The sequence below is a fragment of the Ictalurus furcatus genome, chromosome 11 (assembly GCF_023375685.1).
Source record: "Ictalurus furcatus strain D&B chromosome 11, Billie_1.0, whole genome shotgun sequence".
NCBI classification, from domain to species: Eukaryota; Metazoa; Chordata; class Actinopteri; order Siluriformes; family Ictaluridae; genus Ictalurus; species Ictalurus furcatus.
Window position 1 is genome coordinate 8,379,974 of NC_071265.1, and position 17,923 is coordinate 8,397,896.

The 17,923-nt window shown below is 35.3% G+C and overlaps 1 protein-coding gene across 1 annotated transcript; it reads right to left on the reverse strand.

Annotated features, from left to right (window-relative positions):
* Positions 1 to 6,888: 6,888 nt before the first annotated feature.
* LOC128615148 (uncharacterized) lies at positions 6,889 to 10,372 on the reverse strand. The gene is made up of 6 exons (XM_053637004.1): positions 10,230 to 10,372; positions 9,861 to 9,969; positions 9,084 to 9,203; positions 8,805 to 8,975; positions 7,466 to 7,585; positions 6,889 to 7,336 (listed from the first exon to the last, which is right to left on the reverse strand). Exons 2-6 carry the CDS (start codon positions 9,907 to 9,909, stop codon positions 7,191 to 7,193), a joined length of 606 nt encoding a protein of 201 aa, XP_053492979.1. The 5' UTR covers positions 9,910 to 9,969; positions 10,230 to 10,372; the 3' UTR covers positions 6,889 to 7,190.
* Positions 10,373 to 17,923: the final 7,551 nt, after the last annotated feature.

Sequence of the window (17,923 nt, forward strand, 5' to 3'; positions counted from 1 at the left end):
TGCTACATTCTAGCCAATGGGATGGCTAAGCCCGCCTCTCAGCTAGCGAGATGCCAGTAACTGAGTCATCGTACTGGTATGTTGATGCTGCTGTTACTGGTGTAAATTACAAACAGTGTAGAGTGCCACGAAAGAGTCTAAGTTGGAAGGCATGCTAGAGAAATGTGCCGTTCTCTTGCACTGGTGAGTTTATATGCTGTATGCCGTGAGCTGTAAGCTAACGGCTAAGGAGCCTTATCTTTGTTAATAAATTGTGTATATATGATAAAAACAGATATTTCATGGTATTCTGTATTTAGGACTGCTACCACTGGTAAGTGGAGTCATTTCGTTGAGATGTATGTTTTTAATTATATTTTATGTCGAATGTTAAAATGAGTGTATTAACCGTTACGGCTTGAGGCCTAGTAACTGTTGAAACACTGATGTTAGTGAATATTAGCAGATAGCTAGTTTTCATGCCCTGCATCCACGCAGTTAAAGTATTAAGTGTATTATGAATGTGGTTACTGAGTTATTGATATTAACTCCAGTTATGCTGACCATGTTAATAGTTAGCCGTTAAGTCATTTTATGTGACCTATCTCATGTAGGTCAGGCTTTAATGTTGAGTTCAGATGTTGATTGACTGTGGATACGGTGGAGTCCGACCCGTCGGCAAATATTCTGGATAACCTCGGAGAAACTATTCCAGTAATGGATGGTGAGCCAACCCCACTTGACCTAGAACCTGATTGCAGCTAGGAGGTTGCAATTTCAGGACACTGCGTCCGAGAGCTTTGATTAATTTTTCCCTTGGCCGAAGGGATCAGGTAGAACTGTGTGCACATTGACACTTGTTTCCTTTGGAGGAGGACACGCAGACTGCACTGACTCGGTACTCGGTAAACCGAGGGACTGTGAACTCTGTCTCACCAAGACCCGAGTTTAATTAAGTTAGTAGTTCAATGTGATCTGAATTGAGTACCACATTTTTTGAAAGATGTTGTGTTAACTTAATAATTGTGTAGTGTACATATACCGTATTCTTCTGATAATTGTTTAGTGTATAAGTTTGGGATTCTAATTTGTTATTTATTTTATTTCCTTACTGTTATATTTGTTCCTACTGGGTATTTTATACAATATACGAAGTTAACTTAATTTGTTTGTCTGGCGTATTACTTCACTGTCATCATCCAACTTGTGGCTCCAGCGAGTGAATCTATAGTCTTTTGATCTGGCCCAATTCTGACCATCTAGGTATCTTGACTGCTCATTACGGTCATCACACGCTGTAATACCCCGGTAAGTAACCCGCCTTCGATGAGCGGGTTACAATAGCCTTTCTGATATTGTTTGGGGTTCAGACACACTCTCTCAGTTTAAATCTTGATTAAAAACACATTTCTTAAACCTTGCATTCACATAACGCATCTCATAACCTTGTTATGCAGTCATCTCTGATAAAACAATAACAACTGCGCATGGTTATGAAATTCAGTGAACAGCAGCCACTAATCCTTTTCCATTTGTTTCCTGTTCCTACCTCGGGATGCCCATCCCAAGGTAATCGGTGAATGTTCCAGCTCAGAACCAGCCTCTACTAAGATTCAAGATCATGCCAATGCCTGTGAAGACTTTGGATGATACCAACGCTCTACAAGTGTTGCTCCTGGGATAGCAGTGGGTAGGGCTGCACGATTATGGCCAAAATGATCATCACGATTATTTTGATCAATATTGAGATCTCAATTATTTATCATGATTATTCATTGAATTTAGGGACAAAATATTTTCATAGCACTTTCACATTTAAATAAACAGACCGCTGCTTTCACCTCCATGTTGTGCTACATTCATGCTCATGTACAAATCTCTGTATCAAATTAGACTGGTCCTTCAAGTACATCATCTCTTAGAAGCAAAATATAAATAAAATTGTACCCAAATTATAGGATAAGTAAAAATAAAAATGCCATCAACCAAATGAAAATATGCATCAAATATAACAATATGCAACCAAATGAAAACAATTCAGGCATATGCAGAAAAGGCAACAACGGTGTTTACAGGAGGAGAGACGCAGACAAATCACCCAATAGAGCGGTGCAGGGGTGACATCATTTTGTAGCAGAACCCGGAAGTTAGCACCACACTGGTTCCCTCAACAAAAACCCAATAGGACTTTCACATAGGCTTTTGGATTATTGCGAAACATAATCTCTGTAATCAACAAAAGTTTACAATACTAACACGTTTTGTGCATCAAGATAATTTTCACAAATGAACACAACTTGTATGAAGTTTGAAGCCTAAATACAATCGTCAGAAATAAAGTTAACTGTATTCTATAAACAAACTACACCACGGTCGCTCGGCTTCAGCGTCACCATCACCAAGTGTAACTGGTTGTAGTCTGCGTTGTGTGTTTTCTTCTAACCAAATAAATATGCGGACGGCATCTGGGTTGAATCGTCATTTAATCTCTCTCCAATGAAGACACGTTGCTTAAAGGGGAAAAAAGGAGGTAAAATAATATAAAGACAACATAAATGACAAAAAAACAACATACGGAAGATGCATAAAACTAATCATAACCTTAATTAAAGTAAAAACATGAAAATAATAAATCATACATGGGATATAATGTCAAAACAGGAAATTACACAGGCCAATGACATCATGACAATTAAAAGGGAAAGTACTCACACAAGTAGACAGCTACTATCAGGTATAAATTTCCTTTTGTGTAATTCTACACATTAAATGTATGGAATATCTTCCATACCCGTTAAACAAGCTTCCCACAACTTTTCCAAACTTGATTTAAAACATTTTCCATAATACGGATTTACTCTGTGGAGGAATCTTCATCCACTTTTTTTGGGGGAATTGGGCACAGCACACCTGAACCAGTTTATCTACAAAGTTTTTTCCTGTTCGGCGTGATGACGTTTAATGTCCCCGATAATGTCTGTAGTCCCATTTAGCAACTTGTTAGTGTCACGATTTCCCCTCGCACAAGCGCTGGAACACGCAGTGCGCTCTGAAACCCAGAAGCGAAGCTGGCAGTGCGAGCGCATACTTCACGGTTTTTTAGTGACGCTGACTTCATTTACTTTCTACATGAGCATTTGTTATGATTTCTGTCCTGTCTCCGCCCCTGTATTGTCATTGGTTGTTCCCGTATGTGTCATTATTATTCTCAGCTGTTTTGTGTTCACTCTTATTTACGTTTGTCATTTAAACCCCTCGTGTCTCATTGTTCGGCGTGAAGTATTGCGTGAGTTTTCCGTGTACTAAGCCTTTGTACATGGTTTCACGGCTCATAGTTTTGATCCTGTTCTCAACCTCGTTGTTTGATTATTGTTTACTTATTTATGCCCGTCTGCCGATCGCCTGACCTTTTGCTTGATTTTGACCACGCTATTGTCTCACGTTTTGGATTTGTCTGCCTCTCTTCAGTAAAGCTCTTATCTGCACTTGCATCCATCCTAAACCCTCAATACGTGACAGTTAGTAACCGCCTTTTTCAATACACGTTAAAGCTTTTTAAAAAATCAAGAGTGGGGTTTTACTGGTGTATTTTATGTCGTAGAATAAAACGTGAAAATATTTTAAGCTTGTGTTTAGCACAGACCTTATTTCAAGGTTTAACTAAAATTAACTTCGGGACGATGGAACCGGAAGTGCTAAAATGCTAACTCGTTTCCGGGTTTTGGTATAGAAAATGACTACCATATTACCATGACCAGACCTCCTGGGACTGACAAGAACACTTGGCCTGGTTAAAAATTGTTCTTCATTAGAAGGGATCATATTGTACACCATGATTTCTTTCTCTCTTGATTTTGTGGTCATGTAAGAACATTGCATTTCTGATAATATTTTGAAAATCCGAAATGTTGCAAAGATGTTGCAATTGTATGGGCTTTGCATAAATTAAGAGTGTATTCTACAGGAGAATAGAGTCCTCTGGGTCAGAACATCACTGCAATGACTGCTTCATGCAACTGAGAGAGTTAACAGACTTATAAATAAATAAATAGACAAACTTGACCTTTATTGATCCATTGTGTACATAATAAATAAAATCAAAGTTCTTTTCTTCAGGCTAGGGGATTACAATATTAATGTTAAATCCGCTATGATCTCAGCAATGAAAATTATTTTTTTTTTTAATATTATTGTTTTTATTGTCAACTGAAAATTATCTGGTGCAAATGAGCAATGATTTAAAACTTTTTTTTAAAAAAAAGAGTTCAAATTCAGCGTATCACCCTTGTACTATTCTGCATTTGTTTTCATTTTTTACTGCCAATATTGCAGCTACACTTGTGCTTCTACATTGTGCAAGCTTTTAGTTTACAATCCATGTTTACAGTTTATAGTCCATGTTCTGTGTATCTGTTATCCTGTTTATTTACTATCTTGTGTATTTATTGTTTGCACTTGTCTCACACTGTTATGTATTTGCACTTTATGTAGTCTTTCCTACTGTTCTGTGTTGCACCATGGTTCTGAAGAAACATCATTTGGTTCCAATGTATACAAGCTATATAGAGGAATGACAATAAAAATCCACTTGACTTGACTTTATGTTCAATGAAGCTGAAAATATATTCAGCATCATTTTTCTATGCCCAAATTCCTCCCACTTGTGTATTACCTACCTCTAGAGGAAGAAATTGTGGTATCTCACCTGCACAAGGCGCCCTGGATTCCAAAGATGTTGCCTCCTGAACCAGTGTTTTGCACATATCTCCTCTCTTCTCTGGAGGAAGCCAACACAAGAGAAATTTCGGCATTGGTGTTGTTGCCATTTTTGTTATATGGCTGCTGAGTATTGCATCAAGCGATTGTGAAGTGCTTCAATGTTTGCTGTGTAAGACACCTGTGGTAATTTGTCAGAAAGCTTTGATTTGAGGCTTAGGATTGTTGGAATGAGAAATCCAAGGTAGCATCTTTTCTCCCCCTGTAGAAGATCAATTGATTGGGAAACATCCACATACTCTCAGAAATGTCGCCTCATGTGGGTACAGTCTGGTAACTCCAAGTTTTCCACAGATGTCAGTCAGTTGATCATCTCTGAAACCAATCAGTTTGGAAATGGCCTCATACTCTGAATTCCATCTGGTAATACATGGAACAGAAACTCTCATGTTCTCAACATCTTGCACAGCTTGTACACCTACTGTTGACCGGTGTGCCTTGTTCCATATAGAAGCACATATTTCCATTGTACTTTGGTAAACTTTCCGAGAATGGCCTTTTGATGCTGCTTTATCCACCTCCATGGTGGCAACCAGGTTTAGGGTGTGTTTGGCACATCTTTGATGAGGAGGAAGAAAAAACTTAAGCTTCTCATCTCCCTCCATTTGCACCCATATCTAAAAATCGTATCCCATCATCCAGCTCATATGCAAGTACCTCCTCAGATGTTTCAAATTCACGGAAAGCTTTAACAAAATTACTCCCATTGTCTGTCACAGTAGCCCTCACTTTATGTTGTAGTTTATGCTCTGCATGTATTTCACAAATTTATGTAGCAAGGGCATCCAAAGTATGCTGCCCTTTAACTCGTGCACAGGCCAATGTTGCAGACGTCCTTTCCATAGTGTTTTCCTCAATCCAGTGGCATGTCATATCTAAGAAACTTCTGTTATGTGCAGTCCACAAGTCTGCTGTCATGTTACATTCTCAAGTGTTTCAGTCAAGCTATTTTTCATAACTGCAAACTCCTTCTCAACACGTTGGACTAGTGTGTTTCTGCACATAACTGTTTTGCCTCCGGTGATTCCCTCCACAAGTTTTTTGAATAAAGGCTGCTCAAACAATAAGAATGGCTGAACATCACCAATTACAAATTCAAGGATGAGCTGTGTCCAAGTTCACGCTTTGCTTGTATGAAAGGATGATGCAAGGCCCCTTGTCCAGGATCAGATGTACTAGGCTATTCAATCATCTCTGGCTGGCTAGTGTCTTGTTTGGTCAAGTGACTTGGATGCTTCCTCTGAGAAACAAATCAATGCAAATTAAGAGTAGTTGTAGGCTTGCTTAGATTTATTTAGTTCTTAGGTCTAGATATTCATTCATTTCCGGTTCATGATCACTACAGGTCATACAGCAAGTGAGTGTTTTGAGACGATCTGCATGGACCTCAAAAGTCCGAGAATTATTCACATCTCAAAATCATGGTCAACTGTCTTACCAACCTTGAAGACTCATGGAAATAAATGCAGTGAGTTCTATTTTTTTTATCATAGCATAGGTATTGGTGTACGCAGTGTCCCCTGAATTCAGTTTCTATGAAGACTCGATATTAAAGATTACCTGACAGTACACTAGCATGGCAGGTCAGCAGACATTTTATAAGTGCCAAGGATAGTATAGAAGGCACTGTTATGTTTTTTTTCTTTGTTTTTGATATTTAAATAATCACAAAGTCATCTCTACCAGTTTGTCAGTAACGTTAAATGTAAATTAAAAAATCTCCTCTCCTTGTATTTGAATTTTTAAAGCAAGTTCACTGACTACACCTTTAAAATTAGGCACATAACATTATGTCACATAACAAGCTATACAATCATTCTACACTCTGTTCTATGTAGAAAATGAAACCACTTGAAATAGTTTATGATGTAATTGCTCTTGTCAAAACATAATAAAGGTACAATATTTAAATTGTACTGAATAAAATAATTCACTATTATAGTCAGTTGTTTTATTAGTCACTGGTTGATCACTAATATTTTGCAAGGTATTTTAATGTATATCACTGCTATAAATTGAGTTCTTTTTTATTAAAATAAGATTTGATCCATATATTAAACACAGTTATGTAACAACAAAACATTGTTTGACTGACATATTATTCATTGACAACTGTCTGGTAATGAAAAGCAATTGGTGTGAAAATATTTTAATGATAAAAGACACATTTTACAAAAATGCCATGTGTTAAGTGAACGTATGTAAGAGTTTACAGAAATACATTTTCACTTATTTCTTTAACTAAGATGTAGATTCTTCCAGGATTGTTTGAATGAATTACCAGCCATTTTCATTGCTATAAACTTCAGTTAAGACATGCTCACATCACAAGAGAAAGGTGTGTGTTTTGTAGGAAAGAGAGCAATGGATCAAATTATTTTTGATGAGTTTAAATAGGATCAACATTAAATTGCTGCTCCAGCTTGATATAGACTTCACACTCTATTACACAAGTTATCTATACAACATTGGGCTTCACCGAAAATGGAAGTCTTGGTAACTCTGTCACAAACAGTTTTAGAGGCACATCCAAAGATGTTCTTGTTTCTCCATGGAAATATATTTATATTGAAGTGTGTACCTAATCAAAAACAGATAATACCAGATTTTGTTAATTGATTAAAACACTGAAAGCAAGTGATGCTGTGATCATTGTATGATTATGGTTAAAGTAGGGCAAAATGGTTTTGAACAAAAATGAGAAACTTACGTATGACTGACAAACAGTGATCTTGATAGCCCACACAGGACAAAATAGAGTTGCAGACTTCGTCTGAATAACTGTCACAGGTCAGACATTTCAGACCATTTGGCGTGCTGTTGAATTGTCCTGTAAAACAAGATTTTCTTCTTAATCAACATGGATTTTATTGTATAATTTAAAGTCAATTATTAGGGGTCCAAGCACCGGAGCTAAAGTCAGATGACTTTAAAAATGAGTTATTAAGGAAAAGTAAGTCTGATCGATGTCTTGGTCTTTGTGCATCTGTGTGATGATGTGTGGATTTTTTGAACACATAATTACTTAAAAAAATAAATAAATAACAAAACCAAGCATATCCATTGGAAAATAAGGTGTACGGTTACATTTCTTTTTTGAGCTTGAGTTTTGCTCAATTCATACAAAGTTGCCTTTTGGGGAATGTAGCTCTGAGAATTTGCATATGTGCTTTTTTTTTGCCTTTTTTTTGTTTGTTTTGTTTTTTGTTTTTTGCTTTTGTATCAGTCTACTCAGGAGAGTGTGAATCTCAAAAATGTTAAGATATTTAAGCAATATAGCCACCATGCCAAAAAAAATTCAAGGTTTTAAATTCAAGGTGTCAGCAAAAGTGTTGGTGTGATCATCATCACTGAATTTCTTAAAAAAAACATGGCTGCCTTCAGCCAATCAGATTTCAGCAAACATTTCACATAACTAGCGCTGAGTTATCGTCACAGAACTTGATAAGTATGTTAATCTGTGATATTTTTATTGCTTTATTGTTCTATGTATCTTGGAAATAACTGGCCACTGGAGGTGCTAATTGTGAGTAGTACTTGGATTTTCTTCCTCTTCTTCTTCTTCTTCTTCTTCTTCTTCTTCTTCTTCTTATTATTATTATTATTATTATTATTAGTAGTAGTAGTAGTAGTAGTAGTAGTAGTAGTAGTAGTGGTAGTATTATTAGTATTTTACTGTGTTAAAAATTATTTCACCGGACCAAACTGTAAGTTCTAAAAACAACAACTATAATAATAAGAATTTAATTCTCTAAATTCATATATATATATATATATATATATATATATATATATATATATATATATATATATATATATATATATGACAAATGTTGTATTATAGTTGTTGCTTAGTGGTAATAGTAGTAGTGGTGGTGGTAATAATAATAATCATAATAATTTATGATTCTCAGTGCTTTGAGAAGCTGCTTTTAAAGGTGCTTTATAAAATAACGTTCACTATTATTATTATTATTAATAATAATAATAATAATAATAATAATAATAATAATAATAATAATAATAATAATATGGATCAGTTTTCTTACCCACGATTCTGTTGCAATTATCAAACTCACAGCTGGACAGGAGCACTGAGCCATACAGTAGTCCAACATTTGCTGAGTAAAAAAGGACTTCTGTAGCAGTTGTGTTCAACAGATCATTGTTGTTCCTTCGAATACACTCAAGTTTCTGTACAGTAGTATTCACATTAAGCCCTATAAAATACAATTTGATCACTATAAAAGTTCCATTATACATTTTTAGGTTTTTATTATATACATATGTTTGCCCTGTACTATAAATAATATTAAATTCAGGCTTACCTGGCTCAAACAGACTATATGTCAAAGAACCACATATGTGTTCTGGTTCACACTCTTCTGAAATTGTGGTGTTACACTGACCAGATTCACTGTAGCATTTTAAACACTGCAACATGGATACTGGGAGGGAAAAAAAGAGCAAATGAAGCAGATACACCATGCATAAGTACAGGAATAGCAGTGGATACACAATGCATAAATATAGGAATAGCAGTAGATATACAGTGCATGAATACAGGTATAGCAGTAGGTTTTTCCACACTGTATTACAATCTAGTGAACTGTCAGTGCTTGGGATTGCAGCATTCATTTTTGCCAACATATAAATGAATCATTCTGGGGTGTGGTAAACACATATTCAGTGTATGTTGCTTACTAAGTAACTAGTAATAATACAATATAAATACTAAACAAATAGTGATAATGTAATACAAAAAATACAAAAAAAAATGATAATAATGTAAAATAAAAATAGTCATTTTGTTTTCGAATATGCATGCATTACAATAAATAGAGCTTAGATGACTTAACAAAATGGACACAAGCAACTCAAAGAAATAAACATGTAGAATTTTAGAATGTAAAAATGCATGAAATATAAAAATTAAGTGTTATTATTATTATTATTATTATTATTATTATTATTGATAGATAGATAGATAGATAGATAGATAGATAGATAGATAGATAGAATAAGAAAGAAAGAAAGAAAGAAAGAAAGAAATAGTTTAAGACAAATATATGTAAAAGGTGCATGGTAAAGTAATGAAAATTTACCTGAGCAGAAGTAAGAAGATAAAAGGTACAAGGCCAAGCACAGCTTCATCGTAATGAACAGATATTGACTGAATTCCACAAAATATCAAATATTTTGACAGTAGCAAACCTGTGTCATAATAACTGGTGTTAAACCTGATGTTATTAAACTAATATACTAAGACAAAGTTATTTATTCAGGAAGGGTAAAAAATGACTTGTATGCAGTTATGTGTCAGTTACGGACTGATGTAATGTACTCATTAGTTCTTTTTCACTATTAGTAAAGAAAGGTAATCTAGTGATTTTAGCAGATTTTTGTTGTTTCTAGTAAACTGCATGAAAATAAAATCACAATATCTAAAATATCTAAAATATCAGAAACCATACCACCGTAGAGAAAATCCAGAGACTGAAGAGAACACTTGGCCCTCTGGGCTTAAAAAAAGAAAGAAAGAAAAGCGGAAAAATCCTATTCTATTCTCTTATATTGGTGTGGGTGGGGTTAAAAATTGTACTGCAGCCAGCCAGCAGAGCACTGTTTTTGTGTTTGTGGTCATAAAGCACAAAAAAACATTTTTATAGCATCCAATTTCCTATAAGGTTTTGAAAATCCAATATGAAAAAAAATCACTGGGTTCTGTAAAAATTAAGAATATAGTCCTCTGTATCAAAACACCACTGCAGTAACTATTTAATGTAGTCCGAAAGTGTGGTTGGACTTTGATACAGTATTAAATAAACAGACAAGTATGATCTTTATTGATCCACTGTGTTTATGTGTTTAAGTCTGCCTTTACTTTTTTTTTTTTTTTACTAATTGAAATAAAAAATCTAAACATCAGCTCATATCAGTAATAGAACTTATTCATATTTGTTTTCATTATTTTTATCATCTGAAAAATTATCTAGTTTAATTTTTGGACAAAATTATGTTTTAAGCCTTAGAACTTCAGAAAAAGCCATACAATTTTTTATTTAAAATAATTTAAGTCTATAAAGCTAAGCAATAAAATCAGATAAAAGGTCAAATTGCCAAACTACAGTGCCCTCCACTAATATTGGCACCCTTGGTAAATCTGAGCAAAGAAGGCTGTGAAAAATATTCTTTATTGTATAACCTTTAGATTTTTTGTTAAAAAATTCACAAAAAATACTCTGTTCTCATGGATATCAAACAATTGCAAACAAAACACAGATTTATCCTTTTTTTTTTTTTTAAATATATGTGTGCAACAATTATTGGCGCCCTTTTAGTCAATACTTTGTGCTAAATCCCTTTTAAGATCACAGCTCTGAGTCTTCTCCTATAATGCCTGATGAGGTTGGAGAATAAATGGTAAGTGATCCGAGACCATTCCTCCATACAGAATCTCTCCAGATCCTTCAAATTGATTTGTTTTATTGTTTTTATTATCACCAGAAATATATTCTGGTGCAAATACTGAGCAATGTTTTAGACATCGCAACTTCTTAAAATGTAAATGTAAAATAATAATAAATAAATAAATAAATAAATAAATAAATTTACACAGCCTATAAGCCAAGGAATCAAATGTCACACACACACACACACACACACACACACACACACACACACACACTTTATACTGTAATAAAAAAAAAGTCTAATATAATTTCATAATTTAATATCAGAATGAGAAAGTTATATTCCAGACTTATAGTACATTATACATCACCAAAATTACCAAAATACATTACAAAACAGCAAAGGAAAAGAACAAATACTATCATGCATTTATAGACATATTTATATAACTAGAGCAAAATTGTGCAATTCATGTCCTTATTGGAGTAGTTTAGTAGCAGTTAAGATCATCAGTAACAAGACGACATCCTGCCTGTTCCAGGCTTCACTCTTGTTACACAAGTTTCCTGAGCAACAGTGGACATCTCCCAATGTGGAATTTTGAAAATGTGCATCACAGAAACTTTTAGAGGCACATCCCTTGATTGTTAAGTTTGCCAGGTCTAAAACTGGGAAAAGAAAAATATTATTATAGCTGGTTAGTACTTTCCAGAGATGGATTTGAAACCCAAGTTGATAGTTCATTTTTATCATTTTGGAATCAGATATTCATATGAAAGGGTAAAAAAAAAATGTCACATCCACACCCTCCCAACCAGCAGAGGTCACCATCACCTGAGTACTGACTGTTTTATTTATACACTTGTTCTGCATCCAAACCTACAGCTATAGTAAATATAGTCCCCTGAGATAGTCCCCGTGACCCTGTGCAGGATAAGCACGGGCTTGGGGAGTAATGGAATACATGTAATGGCGTTACATATTCAGGATACAAAAAAAAAAAAAAAAACGTTACAGTTACATCAAAAAACAAAGTAATCAGATTACAGGTAAAAAAAGTTTAAAATGGGAAGGGATCAGGATTACAAATCTTTTTTCATTTAAAACCAAAGAACACAATATAGACAGCTGCTTGATTATAGTTCTGGTTCTCTCTTGCCAGTCGAGACTCACATGAGCAACCTTTGGTGCATGTTAATTTGGTAGACATTGACTTAAATTGTTCTCTGAAATGCTTTTATTAGGGTGACCGTACGTCCTCTGCTTCTCGGACATGTCCTCTTTTTCAGACCTTAAAACAGTGTCTGGCCGGGATTTCTTAATTTGGGAAAATGTCAGGGATTCGGCTTTAGTTTCATTGTGATGTGCTTATGGTCTAATACTGCATCATGTGTGCGCATATTTGCATTGCCTTAACCCCACTCTGTAATTCCCGCCTTCTCACACACCAATCTTTTCAAAAACCAGAATATGGTCACCCTAGCTTTTGTGATGTAATGTTACCCACATCAAGGACAGTGATCTTTTATTTATTTATTTATTTATTTATTTATTTATTTATTTATTTATTTATAACAAATCCAAACATTGGACATGTTTTTAAGCTCTAAAATAAGAGCTCTAAATAAAAGTATTTTAGATCATATTGCTTTTCTCTTGACTTTATTTACATATGTGACCTTGATACTTGGATTACTTTACTGATTACATTTTTTTTACAACTGCAATGGAATATATTTTTAATGTTATCCTCCCATCCCTGGATAAGCAGTACAGAAAATGGATGGATGGGTGGATGAATAATGTCTACACTTCCTGCCCTGAATACCTGACCTAAAGAGAGGGTTATGAATAAAATACATGTTTTTCACCACTAAGGGGCACTACAATTAGTAAACTCACCAGTGTGCTCTTAATCATTCATGAATTAAGTTCTCAGAAATGTGATTGCTGGGGGTTAGTCTCCAGTATTCTTACTCAGATACATGCTAAAAATATCAGAAATGGAGACACTGTTTAGACAGAGCAGAATATAGATAGATAGATAGATAGATAGATAGATAGATAGATAGATAGATAGATTGATTGATTGATTGATTGATGCTATAGTGAAACCAGTGGATATTTGAAATGCTTGATGATATAAGAGCTGTATTTAAAACATGGCATTCGTTCCATGTTGTTCTAATGTTCGGAGAGTGTACTGTAAATAATCCCCTTCTCCTTACTTGTCCTCACTTCATTACTCCCATAATAACAACTGGTGATTCACACAGAGATGTCATTAATACTGTGTCCATCACTGTTGAAATGTCTAGCCACTGGTAAGGAGAAGTCATTCATTCTGATGTATGAAGGTGCTGGACAAAACAATCAGCCAGTCTTCTCTTGGTTTCTCCAATGTATAACTGATTAGATCTCTTACAGGAAAGACAAACACAAGTCCTGTGGTGATGCATGAGGAGTGATAGGTAATATAACATGATCCTTTCAGTCCTGTGATCTTAGTGCCTATGTTAATACATTTGCATTTGGAACCATAATAGAATAGTTGCATGCAATAGTGACAGTTTCTATTAGCTTGATCATTTAATTCACTCCTGATATGCTTGATGTATATAACTCCAGACATTTCATTTTACTATGTATTTCCTGTTTGAGGTCGATTATGGTATCTGCTTTATTTCCATAAGAGGACATTTCAAAATAATAGCTAAAAGACTTTTTATTTTGTAGCTTTAATTAATTAATTTATTTGTTTATTATATCAGATTTTCAGTGGGTCAAAAGTTTTTACATGGTTTGCTGGAATTTGTGCCCATTCCCTCTGACAGAACTGGTGTAACTGAGTCAGATTTGTGGGCCTCCATACTCAAACATGCTTTTTCTGCTCAGTCCACAAATTTTCTGTGGGATTCAGGTCAGGGCGTTTTGATGGCCACTCCAATATTTTCCCTTTGTTGTCTTTAAGCCATTGTGTTACAGTTCTGGAGGTAAGTTTAGGATCACTGTCCTGCTGGACGACCCATTTACCAGTTTTAACTTTCTGGCTGATGTCCTTGGGTGTTACTTCAGTATTTCTAGATAATACTCCTACCTCATGACAACATTTATTTTCTGAAGTGGAACAGTCCCTTTTCTAGCAAAGCATTTTCACAACATGATGCTGCCACAGTTGGGATGGTGTTATTCAGATTAAATGTCTCAGGGTATGTCCCAACCAGCTCCCTGGTTCAGTAGTCAGGGCACTGATCGGGGAGACTCAATCGCAAAATCCTTCCAGTGCACTGAACCGTTCGCTCCCTAAAGAATCCCATCATTGCACCACAAAAACCAGCAAGCATTCATGCTCACTATGTTCCCTTACTGGAAATGACTTCACGCTTTCTGAAGCCCCTCAGCTTGAAAAAAGGGAGGACAAACTACAGTACTTCTGGCTACAAATGTAAGTAGCTTGTTGTGCGTTGTTGTAGCTCTCAAATGATTACTTACATTAGCGATTTTTAATTATATATGACGTTCTATATACAGTTAGTAATGCCCACACTCGTGTACACGATATACTGATTCACGACCTCAGGAGCTAAGGAGCTGATCGAGACATAGCCTCACCCTTTTTCCTCCATACAGTACACAACACTGATCATTATGACCAAACAGTTTGAATTTTTCTGACCAGACAACATTCCTTTAAAGGGCTGGTGGTACCGGTCGCCTCCATACCTTTACCAGTACCTTTGTTGTCTTGGGGTTTAGTTGAACCTTTTTCCTGGGAGCTAATTTGTGCTTCTTTCCTGAGCAATGTCTTGTCTGTGTGGTCCCAAGATTTTTTATTTGCATGCTATTGTTTCAGCAGATGCTTATGGTACTTTCAGTTATATGAAAATTGCTCCTAAGGCGAACTTGAGGCGGTCCACATTTTTTTCAGTGGTCTTGGCTGAGTAGCTTGGATTCTCCTATGTTATCCAGGACAAAAAAGGCACTGGCTCTAAAGGTAGGATTTTTTTACTGCCACAGGTGCACTCCCAATAAACTCCTAATTATGACACTTGGTTAATCTGAAGCTTAAAAGTTATTACGCTAATTTCTGGAATTCTTCAAACTTTTTAAAGAGACAGTCAACCTGTGTATGTAAACTTTTAACCCATTGGAATTCTGATATAATGAATTAAAGCTGAAATAAATCTGTCTCTAATAGAGTGTTTTAAAATGGCCTCTGATAAGGTTAAGGTACACACCCTAACAACCAGCAGAATGTCATCATGAGAACTGACATTGCATTATTCATTTGTTCCACATCCAACCTTGATTTATCATACTATTTATACGAATGGCATACTCACTACTATTAAGTCTGAGCATTCTTATTATTTTGTCAGTTCTTTGTTTCGGATGTGTGCTTCTTTTTCTCTTTTTTTCAATTTGACATTTCAGTTCTTTAAAAAACATGGAACTCTTTTGGACCTTGAAATTTGTCTCGAACCACTTACCTCATCCTTGTCACAATAAAAACAAATGTATGGTATTATTCCAAAATGATCGCATAAATAGTATGTACTGTATTAGTGGAAGCAACCATATTCACCTAACCTGTTCCAGTCATACAGTGATCTTGACTTCCCACACACGAAATGGAAGAGATGCATTCTGTGTCTGTTAACCTCTTGCAGCTCAAACATTGAAGTCCATTTGGTTTGTTATCTAGCTCTGTGAAACACACATATAACAGCAAAGCTGTAGTATGTAGCTGTATAGACAAAAGTTCATAATTAGTAAGAAAAAAGACTTTGTCACATAAATAATGCAGTACAACAAAATTCTTACTGTAACCATAATGAAGTCTAGAAATAATGTAACCATGTGGAATAATGTCCCGATCTCAGTGTTCATTTCTACTTTTTCAAAGTTTTTATTGACTTTTTTCTCCTGAGTCTTTTTTCAAATGCACTATAACTAGCAAAGCACCAACACTAGCATTACTCATAGGTGGTGATAGAGTTATTTTATTAAACATTTTAATTTATCTTCAGACAAAGACTAAGGACCTGCCACTTCACCAAGCACTTAAATTAGCACTTATGTAGTATCTTTTTCTTTTTTTTTCTTTTTTTTTTTTAAAATCTCTTTATTGGTGAGTTTTCTTTTCATGCTCTTTTAGGTTTTAGCTTGATGGTGTTCTTGTGAACTGACCTAGAGAACTAGTATGAAGATATGTTTTTGATAGAGACTGTAGAGCAACTATAAGTTGCTCTGGATAAGAACATTTCCTGAATGCTGCAAATGTAAATTAGAGATGGTACAATATGCTAAACTAGTCTGGATTGGATCTTCTACCTCTCTCTTTTATGCAGGTGGATTTTTATTTATTGAATAGAAGACTGGTGGTACTGACTACCAGAAGGGAATGACTGGAAAATTGTGTTTATCACCACTAAGGGGCACTACAAATACAAAATTGTGCTATACGGACTCACAAGTGCACCCTCAGGCTGCAAATCATTCACGAATTACATTCTCAGAGACATGATTGATTGTTTATGGTTAGTCTACAGTGATATTTTGCACAAACAATGAGAAACTGCGACAATGAGAATTGCCTAGAGGGAGTAAAACCTCTTTTTCTAATTCTAGTTGTGACAAGCTGAATATATGTTCAGAGAGGTGCTTTCTTTTTATGATTTGAAAAAGTCATAAAGGACCAGGACATGGTTGAACATAGCTACATTATTTCTGTATTTGCTTCAATTCCTCCCCTAAAACTCTGCAAGAAAAATTGTTCAGTGGGGTTATTTATGAGTACATATTCTGAGCAAACAATTTTATTAATTCTTAAAATGATCGATGTTTAATTTAAGCATCTCACACAAAATGGTCATGCAAAATTACCGTCATAGGTATAGGAAATCTAGATCTACCTACATTCATACATCAAACCATTAGTACCATTAGAAGGGACCAGAATCGCTCATAAATCAGATCCTACATCTCTACAGAGTGATGCAGCTCTACCATGATAAAATCTACTGTGACTCACATGTACTGCATCCTAATTTGCCAACTACATATCCTAAATAGTATTTGTGATTAAATTTAGTGTATTCCAAATCATAGTATGTTGAAATGAGTAACCCAAAGGTACTCAGATGTTCTGCTATAGATTCACGAAGTGTGGATGTCATATCACAGCAAACCAGTGACTACATTTTCCATCCTGCACTGTGGCCTACAAACATGGCTGCCATGGACTGCAATTCCCAGAACACTCACATTCATTCTAATCACGCACACCTGCATCAAATTCACAGCACTCACAACCACAGTATAAAGAGACTGTTTGAACACAATGACTTTGCGAAGTATTGAGTGTTATCACCATACCAAGTGTTTGTACCCTGTTCCTCGTTTTGTTTCATGTTCACTGATCTTGTTTCTTGTTTCTCGTTCTCGTTTCTTGCCTTGCCAAGTTTATGCCTGTTTGCAGATCGCCTGACCCATTGCCTGTTTTGTTTTTTTTTTTACCACGCTATTGTCTCATGATTTGGATTTGTCTGCCTGCCTCTCTTTATTAAAAGCTCTTATCTGCACTTTCATCCGTCCTAACCTTCATTACGTGGACTATGTGACAGTGGATCTGTAGACACTTTTTCAGCTAATATCGCCCATAACTCCTTGCACAAGGGAGGAGTTTTATGACGGTTTGCTTTGCCGAATTCAACCTGCGAACATGGTGGATGAGTGTAACGTCAGGGATGCA

Coding starts and splice junctions, on each gene's coding strand:
- LOC128615148 (XM_053637004.1), bottom strand. CDS start 9,909: ATGAAGCTGTGCTTGGCCTTGTACCTTTTATCTTCTTACTTCTGCTCA. Junction 7,586..8,804: donor TAATTGCAACAGAATCGTGG/GTAAGAAAACTG, acceptor CTTGTTTTACAG/GACAATTCAACAGCACGCCA. Junction 7,337..7,465: donor TCACTGTTTGTCAGTCATAC/GTAAGTTTCTCA, acceptor GTTTTTGATTAG/GTACACACTTCAATATAAAT.